This window comes from Nothobranchius furzeri, chromosome 3, assembly GCF_043380555.1.
Source record: "Nothobranchius furzeri strain GRZ-AD chromosome 3, NfurGRZ-RIMD1, whole genome shotgun sequence".
Taxonomy (NCBI): Eukaryota; Metazoa; Chordata; class Actinopteri; order Cyprinodontiformes; family Nothobranchiidae; genus Nothobranchius; species Nothobranchius furzeri.
In genome coordinates, this window is record NC_091743.1 from 60,509,769 (window position 1) to 60,529,009 (window position 19,241).

Below are 19,241 nucleotides of genomic sequence, written 5' to 3' on the forward strand. Positions count from 1 at the left end.
ACCTCATCAGTTCCATGCAGCACAGTATAGGGAACATTATTTCCAACACGCAGTGTGCTGTCTGCACAGTTAGCAAAACTCAATCTGTAACATTTTAATTAAGAGACAGATCTCTCCACTGTAAGTGTTGCATACCAGCACACCTTTCATTTTGAGAGAAACAGATGAATAGACAGTTGGTCTGGGACCGAGAGAGGAAAAAAAAACATTGATTGGGGAGGCTTCCAGCTTGTCTTTTACTTGGCACGGATCTCTAACTCCTTCTGTAACGCTGCCTGAGTACTCAAGGCCTTCTGGAGATGATATTGACTGTGTCTAATGGCTCATTATCCCTATATTCGTCTTCTTATTAGATTATTGTTGTGGTTCCTGTAGAAATCAGCGTTTCGGACACCATCCAGCACATATTAAGTCGTTTACCCCTTTTAAAAATGTTCTGCTGTCAAATAAAATTAATTTTCACAATAAAATGCTGCATGCCTTTTGGTGCAAGTACAAAACATCATGTTATCTAAACTAAAGATTCTCTCACCCTAGTTTTTATGTTTTTGTCTCTGTTTTTCCCTCCAGATTAAACAAGAAGAGTTTGGCAACAATTAGGTTACAATAAGTCTGCTTGTTGGTTTCTCCCACATAATATTTTCACTGACGAGACACAAACTGAGGATTTAATAGAGTGAGACACGGATGGCACAATACGAGTTTAAAATCTGTGCATTCAGCTCCTTGTTCTACACAGACTAAGAGTTTGGGGTCCGACCAACTCAACGTTTCTTTCGTGGAACAAACAGCTTGAAGGCAGAAGACGACATATCTGTCTCACCGTTAATATGCACTTATCTGCCTATTGGAGTGCTTTGTTACAATATAGGTGATTTATGCTTAAAGTCTCCTGCACAACACCACTGCTTCCATCGCCTTTGACGCTCCTCGTTCCAACACCTTCCTGCAGCCCTCTGCACTGGCACTCAGGCCCTACTGTCACTCCCTTTTGCGCACTACAGTTCGAAAAAAAAAACTACATAAACACATTTAAGTGCATCACCTATCTTTTGTTTTGTCACAGCTTTATACAGCTATACATTTGCATTTGTGAATGATTAGATTACTAGAGTGCCCAGAAACATCCGTTTGTTGTACCGTTGCAAAGCCAAAAATTCTCATCTGACTCCAAAGATTGCTTACTTTCAGACGCCTAATCTAAACAGCATGGGCTCTTTGCTAGCTGTTTTTGTTTCTCTTTTTCACCTTTTCTTTATCTGTCCATCTCTTCTTTCCATCATCTCGGGCTTAATTAAAGCCATAGCAGTTCCTCTGCTACGATATCATGTCAGAGGGTATCAACACACCACAGAGCCTTCGCTGTCAGAGCTCAAAGAACAGGAGGGGGGGCAGAGGATCCGGTTACAGTCACCCTACACCTCTACTTCTTCTCTTCATCTCTTGGCTGGCCCGCCATCAGCTCTGTCCCTTCCTAACCCAAAACAGTTCTGGTCACTGCTCAGCATCCACCCTGACCCCGATTACTCCTTTCTCAACCATCCTTCGGTTGTCACATTCACACAGTCAGATTTTGTCATTTATTTGCAACTATTAGATTCTTATCAATAAAGGAGTGCTGGAGGAGTTTTTGTTCTGTGATTGGGTGGTAAAGTTCATCAGGAGTGAGGGAAAGGGGCTGGGAGCCAGGAGGAACTCTTTCTAGGCAGTAAGGCCCAGTGGGAGAGAAAATATGGAGGAAATGAAGAGTATAATTGCTGTCCAAAGCTACAAATGGCCCTATTCACCCTCGATACTCAGCTGATTACTAACTAACCTCCCATTGACTAGAACCAGCCTTTCTAATTGCATGTGCCTTTTCTTTTCTTTTATGTTTCCTTCCCTTCTTCTTCCTTGTGTATCCTGTTCCCAGTCTCCGTACGGGGTCAGGAGGTCATCTTCATCTGATCGTGTGTCAGAAAAGATTACAATCAGAGTTTTTGTGCCATGTCATATTTCATTATGCTTTTGACTCATCTCACAGGTCTAAGGGTCAGTGACTTGATTGGATGACAGAAATGATATAATTTGTGTTTAACCCTGGGCTGTATGAGGCTCTGAGTGGTGTACTAATGCATTTTGCAAAGACGGGGCAGGCCCTCTCCACAAGCGACTAATTTGAAGTGGCACACTGCAGAGTTGACGAAGAGCCAAAGCTGCTGCACAACATGCTGAGGTTATAAGAGAGGCTTTATCAAATAATAAACACAACCTCTCTTTTACCCCTTTTTCTGTCTGGCATTCTCTTTTAAATCTGCAAACTGATGAAAGTGCACAGAGATTACCTTTTGTGAGTAACCGGCTCCTCTTTGTCATGTTTTATTTTTCCCCACAGTTTAATTCTATGAACAAGTCACGTGTCCTGTTGTAGTCTCTGGTTCTTCTCTTGTCGTTAGTGCCTCCAATAAGCTGCCACACAGTTGTGGCCATTTTTATGAGATTACACTTGCTATTAAATTTAAGTAATAGATACAAATCTCTGACAAATTAAAATATTAATTTAAATCCAGTATCTGTTTGTGATTATTAGTAAATCTAAATTGCAGGAAAACATACTAATTGTCCTTTGGAACCATTCTGGATTTTCACTTAGGTTTGTGAGATGATTCGAACATGGCTGGGTCACAAGAAACATGTGATGTCATCTTCAGCAAACTGCAACAGTCTGAAATATTATTAAAAGTAAGTTAAATGTTATTGTATGTTTGACTTTTAAGAAATAAAAACCAGAAGAGTCAGAACTGAGATAAATGCACCTGAAAGCTTAAGAGCACAGGTAAAAAAAAAAAAACAAATTAATTCAAACATAAATATAAGACAAGGAAGCCTTTACCAAATTCAAGCTCACCTAAATAATTAGGTTTTTAGCTGCTTTTAAAGAGGCAAGCGCGTATGAACTGGAAGGCCAGAACCTTTGGTCCACGCCTGTTAAAGGTCTGTCTTAAAACGAGTCTATGGCATTACTGACCGTCTTTGGCCACATGTTCTCACACCGGGAGAAGAGATGTGGAGCTGTGAAAGGTCAGAGATGTACGCTGAAGCTGGACGGTGTTGGGCTGAAATTTTAAAGCAAGCTCTAAAATGAACAGTAAGCTGGATAAAGAAATGAGTACAGGTGTAGTTTGTGTTGTTGTTAAATCTTGCAACAGTGTTCTGATCGGACTGCACTCTAAGAAATGAAAAGTTGAATTTACTTTATTAATATTACATTGTTATAAGTTGGTATATTAGTGAAACCAGTTGACATAAGACTAACCTTGTTATCATCTAGTTTTGATGAGTTGATGCGTTTTCATTGCATTTGCAGTTGCAGCCTCATCCTTTTATTCTTTTTTGGCCTTAATGTTTTCAGACATGTTCTCATTGCTAACTTGGTTGATATTATATTATGGATTTTTATCTGTATTTGTTATGTAAAGCCCATTGGTCACCTCTTCAGGCTTTGGAAAGCGCTTTATAAATAAACTTGGTTGGTTGGATGGTCAATTGACTGATTGATTGATTGATTGATTGATTGATTGAACTTGCTTGAATGAATTCATCATTACTTTTTTGGAATGAGACAATCAAATTATTTTTGAAGAAGATGAGATAAAAGCATGAGTGATCATCTTCATCTCAGTTTTTGTTACAGATCACATGATTTGGAGATGGTATCCTGTTGGGTGCCATCATAGTGGATGGGTGTATCTTGGAAGCTTCCCAGAAGCATAGGGACACACCTCTTATGCTACGAGTCTATTCTTTAGGTGCTATGCTTCCAGAACGCATCAAGCTCAGATCGGGCCGGACAGGAAGTCAAAACGAAAGCAGTGTGAAACATCTGGAAAATTGCAAAAGTATGTTATTACCTGTTAAACCTTCATAGCCAAGGTAAACAGAACTGAAAATAAGCCACAGACTCTCTCCTTGCTTGTTATGTTATGTTCACACGTGGTCTAGCTATTCTCTGGTCATTTTGTGACCTCACAGGACCAGCTGCACATTTGCTGCAGCTTCACTTCTGAAACTGTGTAAATTTAGTTGATGAAGCATTTTCCTTTTTTTTCGTGACAAATAAATTTTTGAAGATGAAAACAAAACAGAAACAAAAAAAACCTTCTATCAAAACTAAATTAGGACCAATGTTATCGACATTTTCATTGCTGAGTAAAACAACAACAAAAATTGACTGCAACGAAAGTCCAGTCAGAAAATGGGAAAGATGGGAAGAATGGCCAAAAGAGCCGAAGCCAGCCACTGTTTGAACAAGCCCCAAGTTCAACAATTTATGTCTAAAAGAAGAAACTTTCCACGGCTGGGGGGAAAAGCATCACATGTGACAATCTGAAAAGTATTTGCTCAACGAGTACAGATCGGGCGTTGTGAAGGCACGGGGAGTGGGTTATTTGCTGCAGCCGAAATGAACTCACTGAGCGCGCATTTGGTTGTTTAATCGTTTCATGGAGCTGATACAGCTAATATAGTCAGCGTTCGGTCTTCTAGTGGTGTTTTTGTGAGGAAAAAAACGGTAAAGCGGCCAAGAAAAAGGTCAAGGCAGCCCACCTTGGTAAATAAATAAATGTACCTGAAAAAAATTGTTACCTTTTATTTACCTCCATGCATTATTAGAGTAACACATTTTATTGGTATGATGTCATTTCCTGTCATGTTTACAAATGTCTCTGCAAATTATACAGATTTGTTTACTTTATTAATTAATAAAGTGTGAAATGTGAATATTCCACATTGCTTGTTTCAAATAGGTGTAATTAACATTTCCTTAGAAGGAGTTGAAAATTTCTGCATCAGAAAAAATACATCCATTTTGGTTGATTGAGATTAAAATTAAAACATACTGGATGACTAAATCTCGACCAAACTTAAAAAGAATTTTAGCCAAAAAAATGAGACTAAAACAAAATTTAAATTGTCTTGTCAAAAATTAACACCACTTTGAAACGCTCTCCATGGAAACACGTCTATAATGCCGCGCGCCACTTACGTATCCTGTGAAGATGGGGTTACGGTGTCGTAATTAGCCCAAAATGTGATGGCGAATCACTCCATTTTGCAACTAACTCCCCAGTTCTTCTTCTCACTCTTTCTGATCCAATAAAACTAAATGGAGAAGGAGGCCATAGATAGGTTTAGACATCGGTTTAATGGATTTATTTTCAATAATTCGGACTCGGCATTCACTCAGGTGTTGTGTCAACAGATCAAGTTCAGGTTTGTTGTGGTAGTAAGGACATGTAGATCTCCAGTAATGCAGCTGGAAAACAAACCATGGGTGCACGTGATAGCTCGGGTTTCCCTATAGTCTTCTCGAGTCATTGTGATGCTGCTACCGCTGGAGGTGGTGGGGGAGGGGTGGAGAGGAGAGGAAGGAAGCAGAAAATAAGGAGGGGGGGGGGGGGGGGTGATTCCAACATTTCAAATGAGGACCATAATCAAACTTATTGCCTGACAGGGTGAGTCTACAATTATAATGTTGCTCTGGCAGAAAGAGGAGGATTATTTCTCCTCTGTCTCCTTCTGTTGGGAGCAGCCAGGTCTGCTGAGCCTTTGCTCATCGGTACAACGCTGCCTGCTCTGCAATGCTAAACAACAGGAACATGTTATTGTTGATTTATGACCACACAGCCCAGAGATTCAACACGGCCAACAAACAGCAGCTAGCATCGCTTTTTTATTGTTTAATTTTTTCCTTTATTCTCAATTTACTGTTCTCTTCTGTCCATAAACCTACTGTCAAGATTTATCACTGGCATGTGGACAATTGTCCTTCTGTTTATGAATGACAAAACCAATTAATGTTATAAGAAAATGGACAAAAAGAGAAGAATGAAAGGGGTGGTGGATCTGTAATTCCATAGAAAATAACAAAGGGGGTGCTGATGGTGCAGTCAGCCCAACAAATGTGCATTATTCTGGGAATTGTTAGGATCCTGTCACCCTCAAACAACTCCTCTGCCAACTCAAAAAGATGAAAGTGAATAGATACTGTACATGTATTTATGCGTTCGTTGGTCATTTAGCTTGAGCAGAGGACATGTTTCTAGTGTCAGCTGTTTTTTGTCCTATAAAAGACTTGTCTTCTCTGTGTCCATGTGTCTCTGTGATGTCAACACGTCTTGTGAGCTTGTTTCTGAGTCATTGAGGCTGTGTATCGGAGGCTGGCACAGCTGGCTGAGGCAGGAGACTAACATCTGGACCCTGGTGCTCTTGGTGCCATTGTTATTAAGAGGTTGGTTCTGAGTGGAGGAGACAGCTCTTGAGTGTCAATGAGCCTCCCTGTCTCCCAGCAGCTCCGTGCTGCAGCTTACGCATCAGAAAAGTGTCCGTTGGAGAAACACTGAGCTGTTAAATTCAACCTGAAACAACATTTCTGGACCGTTTGTAATCGTTTTGTATTCAAATAGTTCATGAAAATCTGGAAAAATCAACTTTGGTTTTCAGTTTTTCCCATAAGCCCAAGCCAGACTAGACGCCCTCATAATAAATGTTAGCTGACATCTCTTATGAGGCTTATTAGATCAACGCTGGCCTTCTTTTTAATAGGACATAATCTCCTGGTTCTTTTGTTTTTCTTGTGCGGATTTCTGTCACTTTTAAGAATGCTTCATTTTAATGTGTGAAGAAAACATGGGCACCATGTTTATCATTTTAAAACAAATGGCACTGAGTTAGTCGGTAATTGCCAGAAAAAAAAGTTATTTTCCTTGTTGCTTTCAGAATGAAAAAGCCCCAACCAAAAGCAGGTCACTGTGGTATTATATTAATATTATCTCTACTTCTAGAGAAAAAAAAATTCAGTTGAGGGCAACCGCATGACACTGTTGACCCAGAATGCATTGTGCAGGCAAGAAATTGCTACCTCAGCTGTAGAAAATTGTGTCAGAAACCATATAATTGTTTTTATTGCTCATTTAAAGTCAACCTCCTTGGCTGCTAGTGGTGGTTAGCGGGACCGGTGGCGCCTGTGTTCAGCAGCTGTGGCTACCGTGTAGCTCATCACCACCGGGGTGTGCATGATTTATTGTAGTGTAAAGCACATTGGAGTCCTCTGACTCAGAAAGGTGCTATACAAGTGCAGGTCATTTATAATTTATCATAAAAAAATGTACACTCGCAAAGCATTTGTTCCAAGCAAGCATGCCAATGTGGGCCACCTCACTAAGCTGCAGGCCAACAAATGGGGCAGAATTCATCCTGAAGTGATAAAATGCAGTTCCTTTGAGGTAACCTATGTTTGTCTAAAACAGGGTGGCGTGATTTAAAAACAACCCATAAATACATGTGAATGTAAAACAGTAAAAGCCGTTGGCCCTGGGCTTTGTACTCACACCTCTGCTCCGTGCTGTTTAAGTGGATCATAAAAAGAACGATTTTTACTTCATTTTTATCTTTATCTCAACTGAAGAAAGAAGTCTGCATGAATCGCCAGCTCTGGGCATTTTTTCACACCTTGATATTGCTGCATTAAAAACTGAGCAAGTGTTGTGCTAACAAACCGAGGCTGAACGCAACGCGTCTTTTATTCCCTACAAGCCCATAGATTATCTTTTCTTGATTTATTTTTCTCCACTGCTGTTAGAAAAACAGCAATTCAAGGTCAACTTAAAAAAGTTCAAGAAAATGAGTACATTTGTTATTTTAGAAAACAAATAGTCATTAGTGCAAGAGTGAGTGCTTGGTCTTAGATCTTTTATGCAGCAGGTCAAAAGGTTTGCACAAACACAATAAGGTTGCTATTAGTTTCACAGGCTCGCCAAGGGTAACGAGGATTGGAGGATGGGGCAGCATGGTGAAGCTGGGGCCTTGCACAAATATACAGCTGTGGATTTATACATTCTGCCATGTAAGAGGAGTTTTCCAAACTGCAGGGTTTAAAACGTGGCACGAGGAGACTGTAGAAAAGAGAGAGAGAGAGAGAGAGAGAGCTTTCCATCTTTCTGCCGCTGCGACAAATATGCCTGCACATCTTTTTGCTTTGTCTCCGCTCCCTGCTTCGTCAGCGAACGGCTATAGAAATATTTTGGCAGGCTGCTCTTTGTTTTCATTTTCACAAAGATGTAGTCAGTCAGTGAAAAAAATGGGAGGGGAGGAGGGAGGGTACAGGGATGTTGCCAGAGGTTACAGGAGAACATGGGTGAGGAGGAAGTTTGGAAATAAAGGAAAGGTCAGAGGAAAGAGGAGCATAGATAGGTGAATAACCTTACTGACTGGTGAGTTTAAGGCTCCAAGTGCAGGTGGAGGTATAGAGGAGAAGGAGGCCAGCACGAGGAAGCTGTAAATCAGACTAATGTGGCAAAGCTGTAATTCAGACCAGCAGGGCTGCGGCGTGAGTGCTGGGTCCCCGGTTGGCGGGAGTTTACAAAATACCGCCGTCAGGCTTTAATCAGCGCAACGATCCGCAGATACTGTCTCCCCAAATCAGCAGACTTCCTGTCAGTCACACATGACTGAGCCTGACCAACCAGGCTTCGCCCAGACTCCAGACATGTTGGCTGAGTTCTGGGCTGCAGCCAAACAAGAAAATCCCTCATCCAAGCTGGAAAGGTGGAATGAGTATTTAATTCAGAGCACAGAAGGAAGAGGTGATAGATTTGTCAAAGGTTAAACATTTAGACTACAGAATTGTGTTCGACAATAGCTCATCAGAAGCCTGTGGGGGACGAGGGACAACGGGGGAGCTTAATGGCATTCAGAAAACCACAGTTTCTGGAAGCTGGGCCACGACGACAATGTGACATATCTGTTAGCAGGAGCGTTCATGTTATTAGCTCAGTCTGTCAACTTGTGTTGTAAATCTAATTATAATCTCATTTGTTTGTCTCCGTATTTAAAGTAGAAATTTTTCATTGATCGCCGTCAGTGTGTTTCTGGGGGGGGGGTTGCTGCCAAATTTGACTCACAAAAACGACAAGAAGCAGTTGAAGTTAAAGTCCCACTATTTTTCACTGGTGTGAAATTTTGTTCTCCACATTTGACCTAACCCCTCGGGGAGTGGTGACCTGAAAACACGACCACGCTCCGGAACCATTTGGTGGTTTAACCCCCCAATCCAACCCCTTAAAGCTGAGTGTCAAGCGAGGAGGCTATCATTTTTTGAAAACATGTTAAACAGGGAGACAAATTTTGAAATAGCAAAAATAGATGCCTTATTCTTTATCAATTAGCGTAAATGAATGCCTTGTGAGTCATTTTCTGTGAGATAAAAGCTCTGGCCCTCCTGCTTCAGGAAGTAGAAGTTAGCTGGAGCCAGAAAACAGCAGGATTTGGAGTCTTATTCATGATGTTTGTACAGCTTGCCTCTGATTGGCTAACAGCAACACAACTCTTCCACTGGCTCCATTCGCTCTGCAATGTTTATTGCTTTATCTCCACAAATAACCCAAGCCTGAAGGAGTTCTGCCGTAATGTGGAGTTGCTAATGCTAACGGTTAGCTTCCACTAGTCGAGAGGGGCTCTGCTCTTTCCTAGCTGCGTGAGTCAATACAGCGTTCCCCGTTATGAGTCAAGATGGGTGAGTCCATGAAGGCTTGTTTACAGTGTGATGTAGATCTGACTGACTTTTATAATTCGAGAGTTTGCCTGTTAAATTTATTTCTGCGGCTAGCGCAGTAAACAGGGAAAGAGGACTATTTTCATGTTCAGCTCACTCAGAGTGACCGATCGTATTTCAAAAATGACAAGAAAAGAAAAAAGGGGTTTCTCAGTATATCTGCTCTTTATCATAAAAATTAGTAAAAAAAAATTCATGCAAATCCAGTCAACTGTTAATCATCATTCAAGCAAACCCTTTTACATCCTTTTAAATCCAAAAATATTTCTGCTCATCTCGATGTACCTGTGGAGCTGGATTCAGCTCTGGAAGTGTTGTAATAGATGGGCTGTAGTTTAGCTACACACACACACACACGCACGCACGCACACACACACACACACACACACACACACACACACACACACACACACCGTTCATGTTAAAACCACATGCAGTGTCTTGGCAGCAAAGACACTAAGCAGCAGCCAATCAATAAAACCTTGTTACGCTAATTGCATGATCATAATCTCCATTCCTTCTTCTGCTGAATATCCAAACAGTCACTCCATTAGTCGAATTATTCCCCTGTGCAGTTCTCCATCTCTACCCTTCCCCCTATCTGTTTCCTCCTCCTGTTCTTTTTTTCCATTTTTTTCCCCCGATGACACATTTCTCTCAAACAGCAGTTCTGCTAAATTAATTCATAAGTCAGGTAGAACGAGATCAAAAGAGAGCATTGTCGAGGTAAAGTGCTGATGAAGTACACCGACTCTTTTACCTTGCCGTGGCGGTATGAGACGGCATTACCACAGTGTATTAACTTTGATCGTGTCGCTACGCACTATTCTCTTTAGAGGAATCTAACTTTAGGCGAAGGTCTACAAGACGTGAAATTCAAAAAAATAAAGTAAAAAGAAATCCTGAAGCTGCTCCATTTTCTTTTGTGGCAGTTTCATCAGATCAGATGAAATCACCTCTAGAACTCATCATTGTGTTTTTTTTTTCATTCCACAATGTTTCTGCGGCATGTTAGTGGCCAAAGGGGGCAGACAAAGAGGTCCTTGATGCCAAGACCAGGGTCCTCGCCCCCCGTCATCGAATCGCTATCACTTTGTCACCCTAATAGGAAGAGTGGGAGGGGAGCAGAAACAATACAGAGAACTACAGAGTCAGAAAACGATGCTCATGGGAACATCGACATGACAATGGCACTGACCCCGTTTCCATGTTACTCATCACTCCATACCCATCAAAGTGCTACTTCATGTGGTTACTTGGGCCAATTTATGCAACAGGGCCATGCTTATGACCTATATATCCCAAAGTACTTTGTGTATATAAAAATGTACTTTTACAGGTGAGCAACATTAAATGGAACAATTACGTGGAGAATCTGAAGTGAAAGACAGCAGAGTGCTTTTACAAAGAGTCGAAGCAGAACCGCTGACCCAAATGCATTTAAATGCAACAGAAATGAAAAAAAAGAGAACTAAAGATACGGCGAGAGAATGAGCCAAAGAGGGGGAGTCGGAGAACGGCAAAAAACATAGATAAGTAAAGTGAGATAATAATGTAGTGAGCAGAGAAAAGTCAGCTTAAGGCAGTGTGATATTGTTCAAAGTGAAATATATTGAGAATAATGTGGCTACTGTGCATGCGGAATGACACTTTTTTACAGAAATAAATAGATTTATAAAAAACGCTGCCTCGCAGCTATTATATCTCTGTTACTTAAACCAAAAGTCCATTCCAAATCAAAATTTGCCAAAAAATATAAACACATAAACGGATTTATCCTTCCTTAATGTGTTTTTAACTTCATTTTGGAAAACGTCTAAACCAGTGAAACAGATTGCAAATATATGAGCTACAGGCTGTAAAAGTGGACCTGTGCACATAGATCATAGCTGCCAAAATGTTTTGTTCCATAAAATAATTCTAAACAAATTTCCAAACTACAAAGAAACAAACAGAAATGAGGATTTAGGCAAAATATTTTGAAGTTTCCAAAAAAAAAAAAGCTCAGCCTATAAGGGAGTTCTGGTTTAAACGGGGTTGTCATGAATAATTTACCAGCTGAATGAAAATATCTGAGCTGACCACATTCATTTTGTTATTTTTTTATTTTTGGGATGGATTCTTTAGTCAAAGCCACTGTGTGAGTAAAACACATTTATCTTATTTCCATCTCATTTGTCACGGTGTGCAGCCTCTCCTTCTGTGGCTCAGTGCTATCAGCTATAATATATGACAACAGCAGTTTAATGTGCAGCTATTCACACAGATGTCATAGAAATATGTCATGCTGGACCATACTTTGGTTTTCATTGCAGACACAATTTAATCGTTTTTGTTAATAAAATTAGATTTTTGGTAGAAATCATTTAGTGTGATTAAAACAAAGTAAGGGTGATCCATGAGTTTTGTATCTCTGTATTTTGTTTTTAGTGTGTGTGTGTGTGTGTGTGTGTGTGTGTGTGTGTGTGTGTGTGTCCACCCCAAAGGCTTCCCTGATTCTAGCTGTCAGAGAGGAGAGTCTGAATCTGGTGAAGCAGAGAACAGAACGAGGCACATGTCAAATATGAGGGAATCTTGAGTAAACAAAGTATAACACAGAGCAAAGCAAAACCGTTTCCTGATTCCATCAAAATTCTTGATGCTATTTTTGTTTTTCTCTCTCCCCAACATTCCCTTTTACGTTTCTCATTCGTTTTTATGTTCACTCACTTGCTAATCCTTATAAATCTGCAATTTGTACACCTTCTAACACTGACCGACAGTTTGACTTTGTCAGTGAATAACACTCCAGTGATGCAACAGGTGCTGAAGTCAAACGACTGGCAAATATTTGTCTTTTGGGGTTTTATAGACAGTCCAACATCTTCTTTATCTTCTCTGTTTTTGTTGTTGTCACTGTAAAATAAATACAAGTAATCTTTTAGAAAAGGAGAATTAAGCAGCTCTCTGTCTCAGTCTGGGCAGTGAGACATATTTAAAACAACCTAAGATATTCAGAAACGTATAAAAAGTGCTAAAGAAACAGACGATTCCTCTAAGACTTTGGTTTTAATAATTGCAATTGACGGGAACAAATTCCCAGCATGTCGGCACGTGTCAGATGGACTTATTCCCAAACTCCTCAAATCCCTCTGCCCAAACATAACCATATGGTCTCCCGGTTGTTCCCAAGCAGCTGTGCTACAGTATTTCTGGCAGGGATGACATGCACTGTAACCCCCTCCCGTCTTTAAAAATCCTTTTCATTGAGTCCAAAAAATTTTCCAAGTTGGCTTGTCCCAAACTAAAAGCGCCGTAGAGTAATCAGGAGAATTAGAGTTTTTTAACAGAATTAGCTTACTGGTAAAGTGTAGAAGATTTTGTTTTCTTTGGATTGTTTTGTTGATATATTTGATGGATTACAGGTTTATGAAGCAAAATAAATAAAATACAGCTTTGGCAGTTTAAAGAATAATTAAGTATGGAAAGTATTCTCAATTAAAGAGACATTTTAGACTAAATCCTTCTCACATAAAGTGATCTCAGCGGTTTTATTCTTGATATTTTTAGTACCTTCCAGAATGAGTTGTTTCATGGCTCTGTCACAAGAGAACAAGCTGGAGCTGTCCACATCATCCCACCCCTTGTTCAGGCTGCTATAAGCTGAAAAGCTCTGATATCTGGGAGGGGCTCAGAGTAGAGCCACTGCACTTCCAGCAGCAGCTGTCTCTTTCTTTCTCTTTATCTCCCTGTTTGTGACATCACAGATGGGGACTGTTTGAAATGGCTTGTTTGAGACACAATTTGTTAAAACCAAACATGATTTGGACTGTTATAGAAGAAATAGGAGAGCCACCTGGTAGCACAAAAGGATGCAAAAGATGAGTTTAGCACAACATGTCCCTTTAAATATCTCAAATTGTAACCTGTTTTTCTTTATTAATGCACTTTGGCTTGCTGTTGGATTCCAGTCTGGACACATAATTAGGTCATTTGTAATAACACCCTATTAAAATTCAGACAGCAATCACAAAGCAAAGCAAAAAGCAATCTGAACTCACCTGGTTTGGTGGGAGAAACTCGTGGTTGTTTTCATTCATGTACATGTTGTCACCATCAAACTGAAAGAATGAGAGAGAAGAGAAAAGAAGACGGAGAATATAAATTTCATTGAGTCAGTGGAGGTAAAGAAACAGTGCAACGCAGCAGCCTAATGACTGCAGGTCCTTGGCTTATAGACCTCGATGCTCTGGTGGATGGCAGTAATTACAGTTCATTAGAGACGTGTATAATTAGGCCCTGTCGATGCCTCTGGAACTCACACTCTTCGCCTCAGCTTGTGTGTGTGTGTATGTGTGTGTGTGGATGTGTTCACACACCTAACTACTGTGATTCCTGGGGTGTCACAAGGCGACAAAGGCGCAGTGGAGTGATCATCACAACACTGAGAAGTCAACACTCACTCCAAAGAGAAGTTTAGTTAGTCAGGCAGAAACTCGGTCAGCCACTGGTGTAGAGAAGATCTGTACCCACTGGTGGTGAATCATCCTGGAGCCACGGCACCAAGGATGGGGATGCTCGGTAGTCAGCTGGTCAAGTATTTAATCAATTCTGTTTTCTCAGCTTATAACAACAACAACAACAACAATAAATAAGGCAGTTAACAAATGTTTTCATGCCAAAAATGGTGTAAAACTGCAAAAGCTGCATCCAAAGTCTTGTGCTAACTTTGTGTTTCCGTTGTTGCTATTAGCAGGTTAGCATGCTGATGTGCACTTATGTAAAATAACTAAATGGCATTTGACAGGAAGGTCAGCAGGCATGCTGACCCAGATACCGATCTGCAGTGCCATGCAGCTTACTAGAACAGCCACAGGAATTTCCGGGGACCTACTTTCCATCAGAGACAAATATTGAGAAATTTTTCAGGTAATTTTTTCTTCTAAAGACATGAGGGGGCAAATGGGATTTTCCTCTGATTCTTCACTTTACTTCAGATTCACCAAATTAAAATAATAAAATAAAAATCCTATTAAAAGATAAAATAGATGATGATGTACCAGACTAAGAGGTGAGGAAAGCCTTTAGCTCTTTTACACTTTAGCAGAGGAATGATGACAGTGTAGCCTTGCAGTAGCAGAGAAACAGCAAGCTTAGGAAGACTAAAGCAGAGCCAAAGGCCAGACGAAAGGTGAGAGTCTGAGGTTTTGCCAGGAGGATGAAAAATACCAAGGTGCATCCTTAACAGTGAACGAGGAAGCAATCTTGTCTAAGTGGGAGGTCAAGTGGAGAAGATAGTGATGTTACGGAGGGATTGAAGGGCCAACGAACAGAGAATAGAGTAAAAGCAGAGAGCATGAATGAAATAAACAAGAAGAGGAGAAGAAAACAGCTTCAGCAGTGTAATAGAGGCTGTGGTTTGTTTCTGAGTGATTAACACTGGGGTCACAGCCAGAGACCACAGCATGGAACACACACACACACACACACACACACACACACACAGAGAGAGAGAAAGAGAGAGAGAGAGAGAGAGAGAGAGAGAGAGAGAGAGAGAGAGAGAGGGAGAGAGAGACCTGCCTTGTCTCTCAGTGTGATCCAGTTAGCTTCCAGCCATCTATGAGAAACAAAAATTACACCTCAATGATTTGTCGTGAGCTGGTGGGAATGGTGCTACTTTACAGTGAAATTATGGGATGGATATATGACTACAGAAAGCTCCAAGCTTGGTTTAAGATTTCTTCAATTATCTTTCATTCTATGTAATACACTGTGCATATCTATGAAAACTAAATGAACAGTTTTCCTTATTTTTCAGGTACAATAGGAATACGTTTGGTGACTTTTATGCAACAGTTTTGTTTTTGAAAGCTGCTTTGCAGTTTTTGTTTCCTTGACAGAATTTCAGTAGCAAAACACAACAATAAGAAGACAATTATCTTCAAAAATCTGCAAACTCAAAATTATCATTCACCCACCGTTGGATGTTCTATTTAAATGATTTCTCCTTGATTCTAATGTTAACCCTCTTAGGCTCAAAATAAGTTTTGATAAAAGGACAAACAACTAAGTCCTTTCAGGGGTACTTCTGAGTTTAAAAATGCTCATGAAATACGTACGTGGAGTAACCAGGTAGCTGGGTTTTAACTGTTGCAAATCTGCAACGTCTGCCTCCAGAGGGTTAATAACATAACACAATCACTGTGATCTGCATTGAAAATGACCTTTTCTATTGTTTTGGGGGAAATTTATTTAAATGATGCCCTAATGACACAGTGTAAGATGTGCTGGTGCTTGAGAACAGGTTATTATGACACCTGCAAGTCAGATCTCGCTGAGCAAAACAAACTAAGTACAAAACAATTATACAAAATGTCAAGGAGCAATCCCGTCTGCAGCAGAGCTTCTGCAGCACAATGGGAGGGAGTCACTGAGGACAGACGGGCTAGAATAACAAACAGCTTCTAAATTGAGGGGAAAGGTAAAAATAATTATTTCCTGGCTCTTTGTGGTTAACAACGGTTCAGTTGAGCTAAGTGTACTGTAGAAAAGCTACAACACAAGAAAAGAACTGAGGTTGCAAATCTCTGCATGGAAATTGCAGCTTTATACAGCTGGCCCTTGTGCTAATTTTAACTCTAATCCAATTAGGACTTTAGAAGTAATGGATTCACTTATTTTTGGGAATAAATACATTTTTTCTATCACCTAAAAAAGAACATCATTGAAACATTTATCAATCAATAAAGTGATGTCTTTGGTTTTAGAAGGGGCAAAAAAGTCAGATTTTTAGGAATACTTATGAGAACACAGTTTAGTAATCAAAGATTAGGCTCAGGTGTGTGTTTTATAGCGAGCAAATCATCACACAGAAACATTTTGAACTTGTAACAGGATAAATGAAAGAGCTGTACTATGTTCTTTTTTTCTATTTAAACAGTCTTGTCTGCACTCTGTTTGAGTCTTAGGAACCCTTGTGTGTGTGTGTGTGTGTGTGTGTGTGTGTGTGTGTGTGTGTGCGTGCGTGCGTGCGTGCGTGCGTGTGCGTGTGCGTGTGCGTGTGTGTGTGTGTGTGTGTGTGTGTGCGTAACCAGTTTAAAGGCACTCATTTAGAAGAGTTTGATGTCACTTATTCACCTAACTGAACTTACAACCTGAGTTGCTTTAGTTCATTAAACTTTTCTGTACTTTTAGTTTAAGAGAAAATGTAGCGTCTTCATTCTTTGTCTCCTTCCTCTTGTATTTCATATCCGTAGTTTGAATTACAGAGGAACTAGGGGGCTAACCCCAGAATCCCTCATCTGACACACCCAAAGGGAGCCCAGAAAATGTCCCCCAGCACCCTTACAGTGTTATAATGAAGGTCATCACCATTTCCATCTCAATGAGGTTATGTTCAAGAACAAAAACAATACTCTTACAGCTTCATATTTATTTGACTCATTCCCATAAAAAACCTTCTCAGTGGCCTAGTGGTAGAGTGTCTGCCCAGGGACTGGGAGATCAGGGTTGAGGTCTGGTTGGGTCATACCGAAGACTTTAAAAATGGGACCCAATGCCTCTCTGCTTGACACTCAGCTTTAATGGGTTGGACTGGGAAGGCAAAAGCAGATGAAAAGCAGGAGTCTGCAGCTCACCGCTCCCCCAGGGGATGGGTCAAATGCAGAGAACAGATTTCGCTCACACATTAGTGTGTGTGACAACTAATGGGGCTTTAACTTGAACTTTTTTAGTGTCGTTGGGGGACACCATATTAGACGCCATGTTTCCTTACGGCCGGCCTGTGGTAGTGCGCCTGTTGATGACATCACACTAGATGATCGGCTATATATGACTTTACATTACCTTGTTTGAAAACATTTACGTATGTGAATTTAATAACAAAACTGCAAAACTATTTCCAAAGCCAACGTGAAAGAACAGAATGAAAAAAGAGATCCAACATATTTTGGCCGAGTGGTATTGCCGTAGTATGATGAGGTCATCGGCAGACGTACGACCACGAGCAGATGTGGAAAGCAGGGAAATCATCGGCATTGCATTCTCTTGATGGATTTAACTGAAGGACGATCGAAGGAGTCATGCTGAGGTTGCATGCTTTCTGCTTCACAGGTAACATTTACCGTAACGCATGGCGATATGGGCTGAAATGTGTGTATGCACTGCCCCCTAGCGGCAGGAAACCACACATTGCCACTTTTAGAAGGAAAAACAAATCATGAATGTAATCAGAAATGCATAAATGAAAATAAACAAAACAAAAATCTGAAAGTCACCCTTTTCCGGTAGAGAGCCATGGTCTCAGATTTGGAGGTGCTGATCCTCATCCCAGCCGCTTCACACTCGGCCGCGAACCTACCCAGCAAGAGCTGAAGGTCAGAGCTGGATGAAGCTAGGAGGACCACATCATCCGCAAAAATCAGAGACGAGATTCTCCTGTCACCAAACTCGACACACTCCACACCACGGCTGCACCTAGAAATTCTGTCCATAAAGGTAATGAACAGAACCGGTGACAAAGGGCAGCCCTGGCGGAGTCCAACCCTCAACGGGAACAGGTCCGACTTACTACCGGCTATGCGGACCAAACTCACGCTCCTCTGGTAAAAGGACTGAATGGCCCTTAACAGAAAGCCACCCACCACAAACTCCTGGAGCGTCCCCCACAGGGTGCCCCTGGGGACACGGTCATAAGCCTTCTCCAAATCCACAAAACACATGTGGATTGGTTAGGCACACTCCCATGCCCCCTCCATCAGCCTTGCAAGGGTATAGAGCTGGTCCACAGTTCCACGGCCAGGACGAAAACCGCATTGCTCCTCCTCAATCTGAGATTCAACTATCGATCGGACCCTCCTCTCCAGTACCTTGGAGTAGACCTTTCCAGGGAGGCTGAGGAGTGTAATTCCCCTATAGTTGGAACACACCCTTAGGTCACCCTTCTTAAAGATGGGGACCACCATCCCGGTCTGCCACTCCACAGGAACTGCCCCCGATGACCACGCAATGTTGTAGAGACGTGTCAACCATGACAGCCCTACAACATCCATAGCCTTGAGATACCCAGGATGAACCTCATCCGCCCCCGGTGCTCCTCCGCTGTGTAGTTGTTTGACTACCTCAGCAACTTCTGCTCCAGAGATTGGAAAGTCCATCTCCAGGTCTCCTGGCTCTGGTTCCTCCTCGGACTGCCTATAGGTGGGATTGAGGAGCTCCTCAAAGTATTCCTTCCACCGACCGGAAAAGGGTGGCTTGCCAACTCCGGGTCGGGGGAGAGGTCCTACCTCAAGCGGAGGAGTTTAAGTATCTTGGGGTCTTGTTCACGAGTGAGGGTAGGAGGGATCGGGAGATCGACAGGCGGATTGGTTCAGCATCTGCAGTGATGCGGACGCTGAGCCGATCTGTCGTGGTGAAGAGGGAGCTGAGCCAGAAAGCCAGGCTCTCGATTTACCGGTCGATCTACGTCCCAATCCTCACCTATGGTCATGAGCTTTGGGTAATGACCAAAAGAACAATATCGCGGATACAAGCGGCCGAAATGAGTTTCCTCCGTAGGGTGGCCGGGCTCAGCCTTAGAGATAGGGTGAGGAGCTCGGACATTCGGGAGGGACTCGGAGTAGAACCGCTGCTCCTCCAGATCGAAAGGAGCCACTTGAGGTGGTTTGGGCATCTG

The 19,241-nt window shown here is 41.5% G+C and overlaps 1 protein-coding gene across 2 annotated transcripts in view; it reads right to left on the minus strand.

The window, feature by feature from the left end:
• tox2 (TOX high mobility group box family member 2) overlaps positions 1-19,241 on the minus strand; it is a 140,262-nt gene that overhangs the window by 53,639 nt on the left and 67,382 nt on the right. For both annotated transcript variants that reach the window (XM_015959198.3, XM_015959200.3), the window contains exon 3: positions 13,630-13,689. In XM_015959198.3, the coding sequence (XP_015814684.3) occupies positions 13,630-13,689 (60 nt within the window). The remainder of the gene's footprint in view (positions 1-13,629; positions 13,690-19,241) is intronic.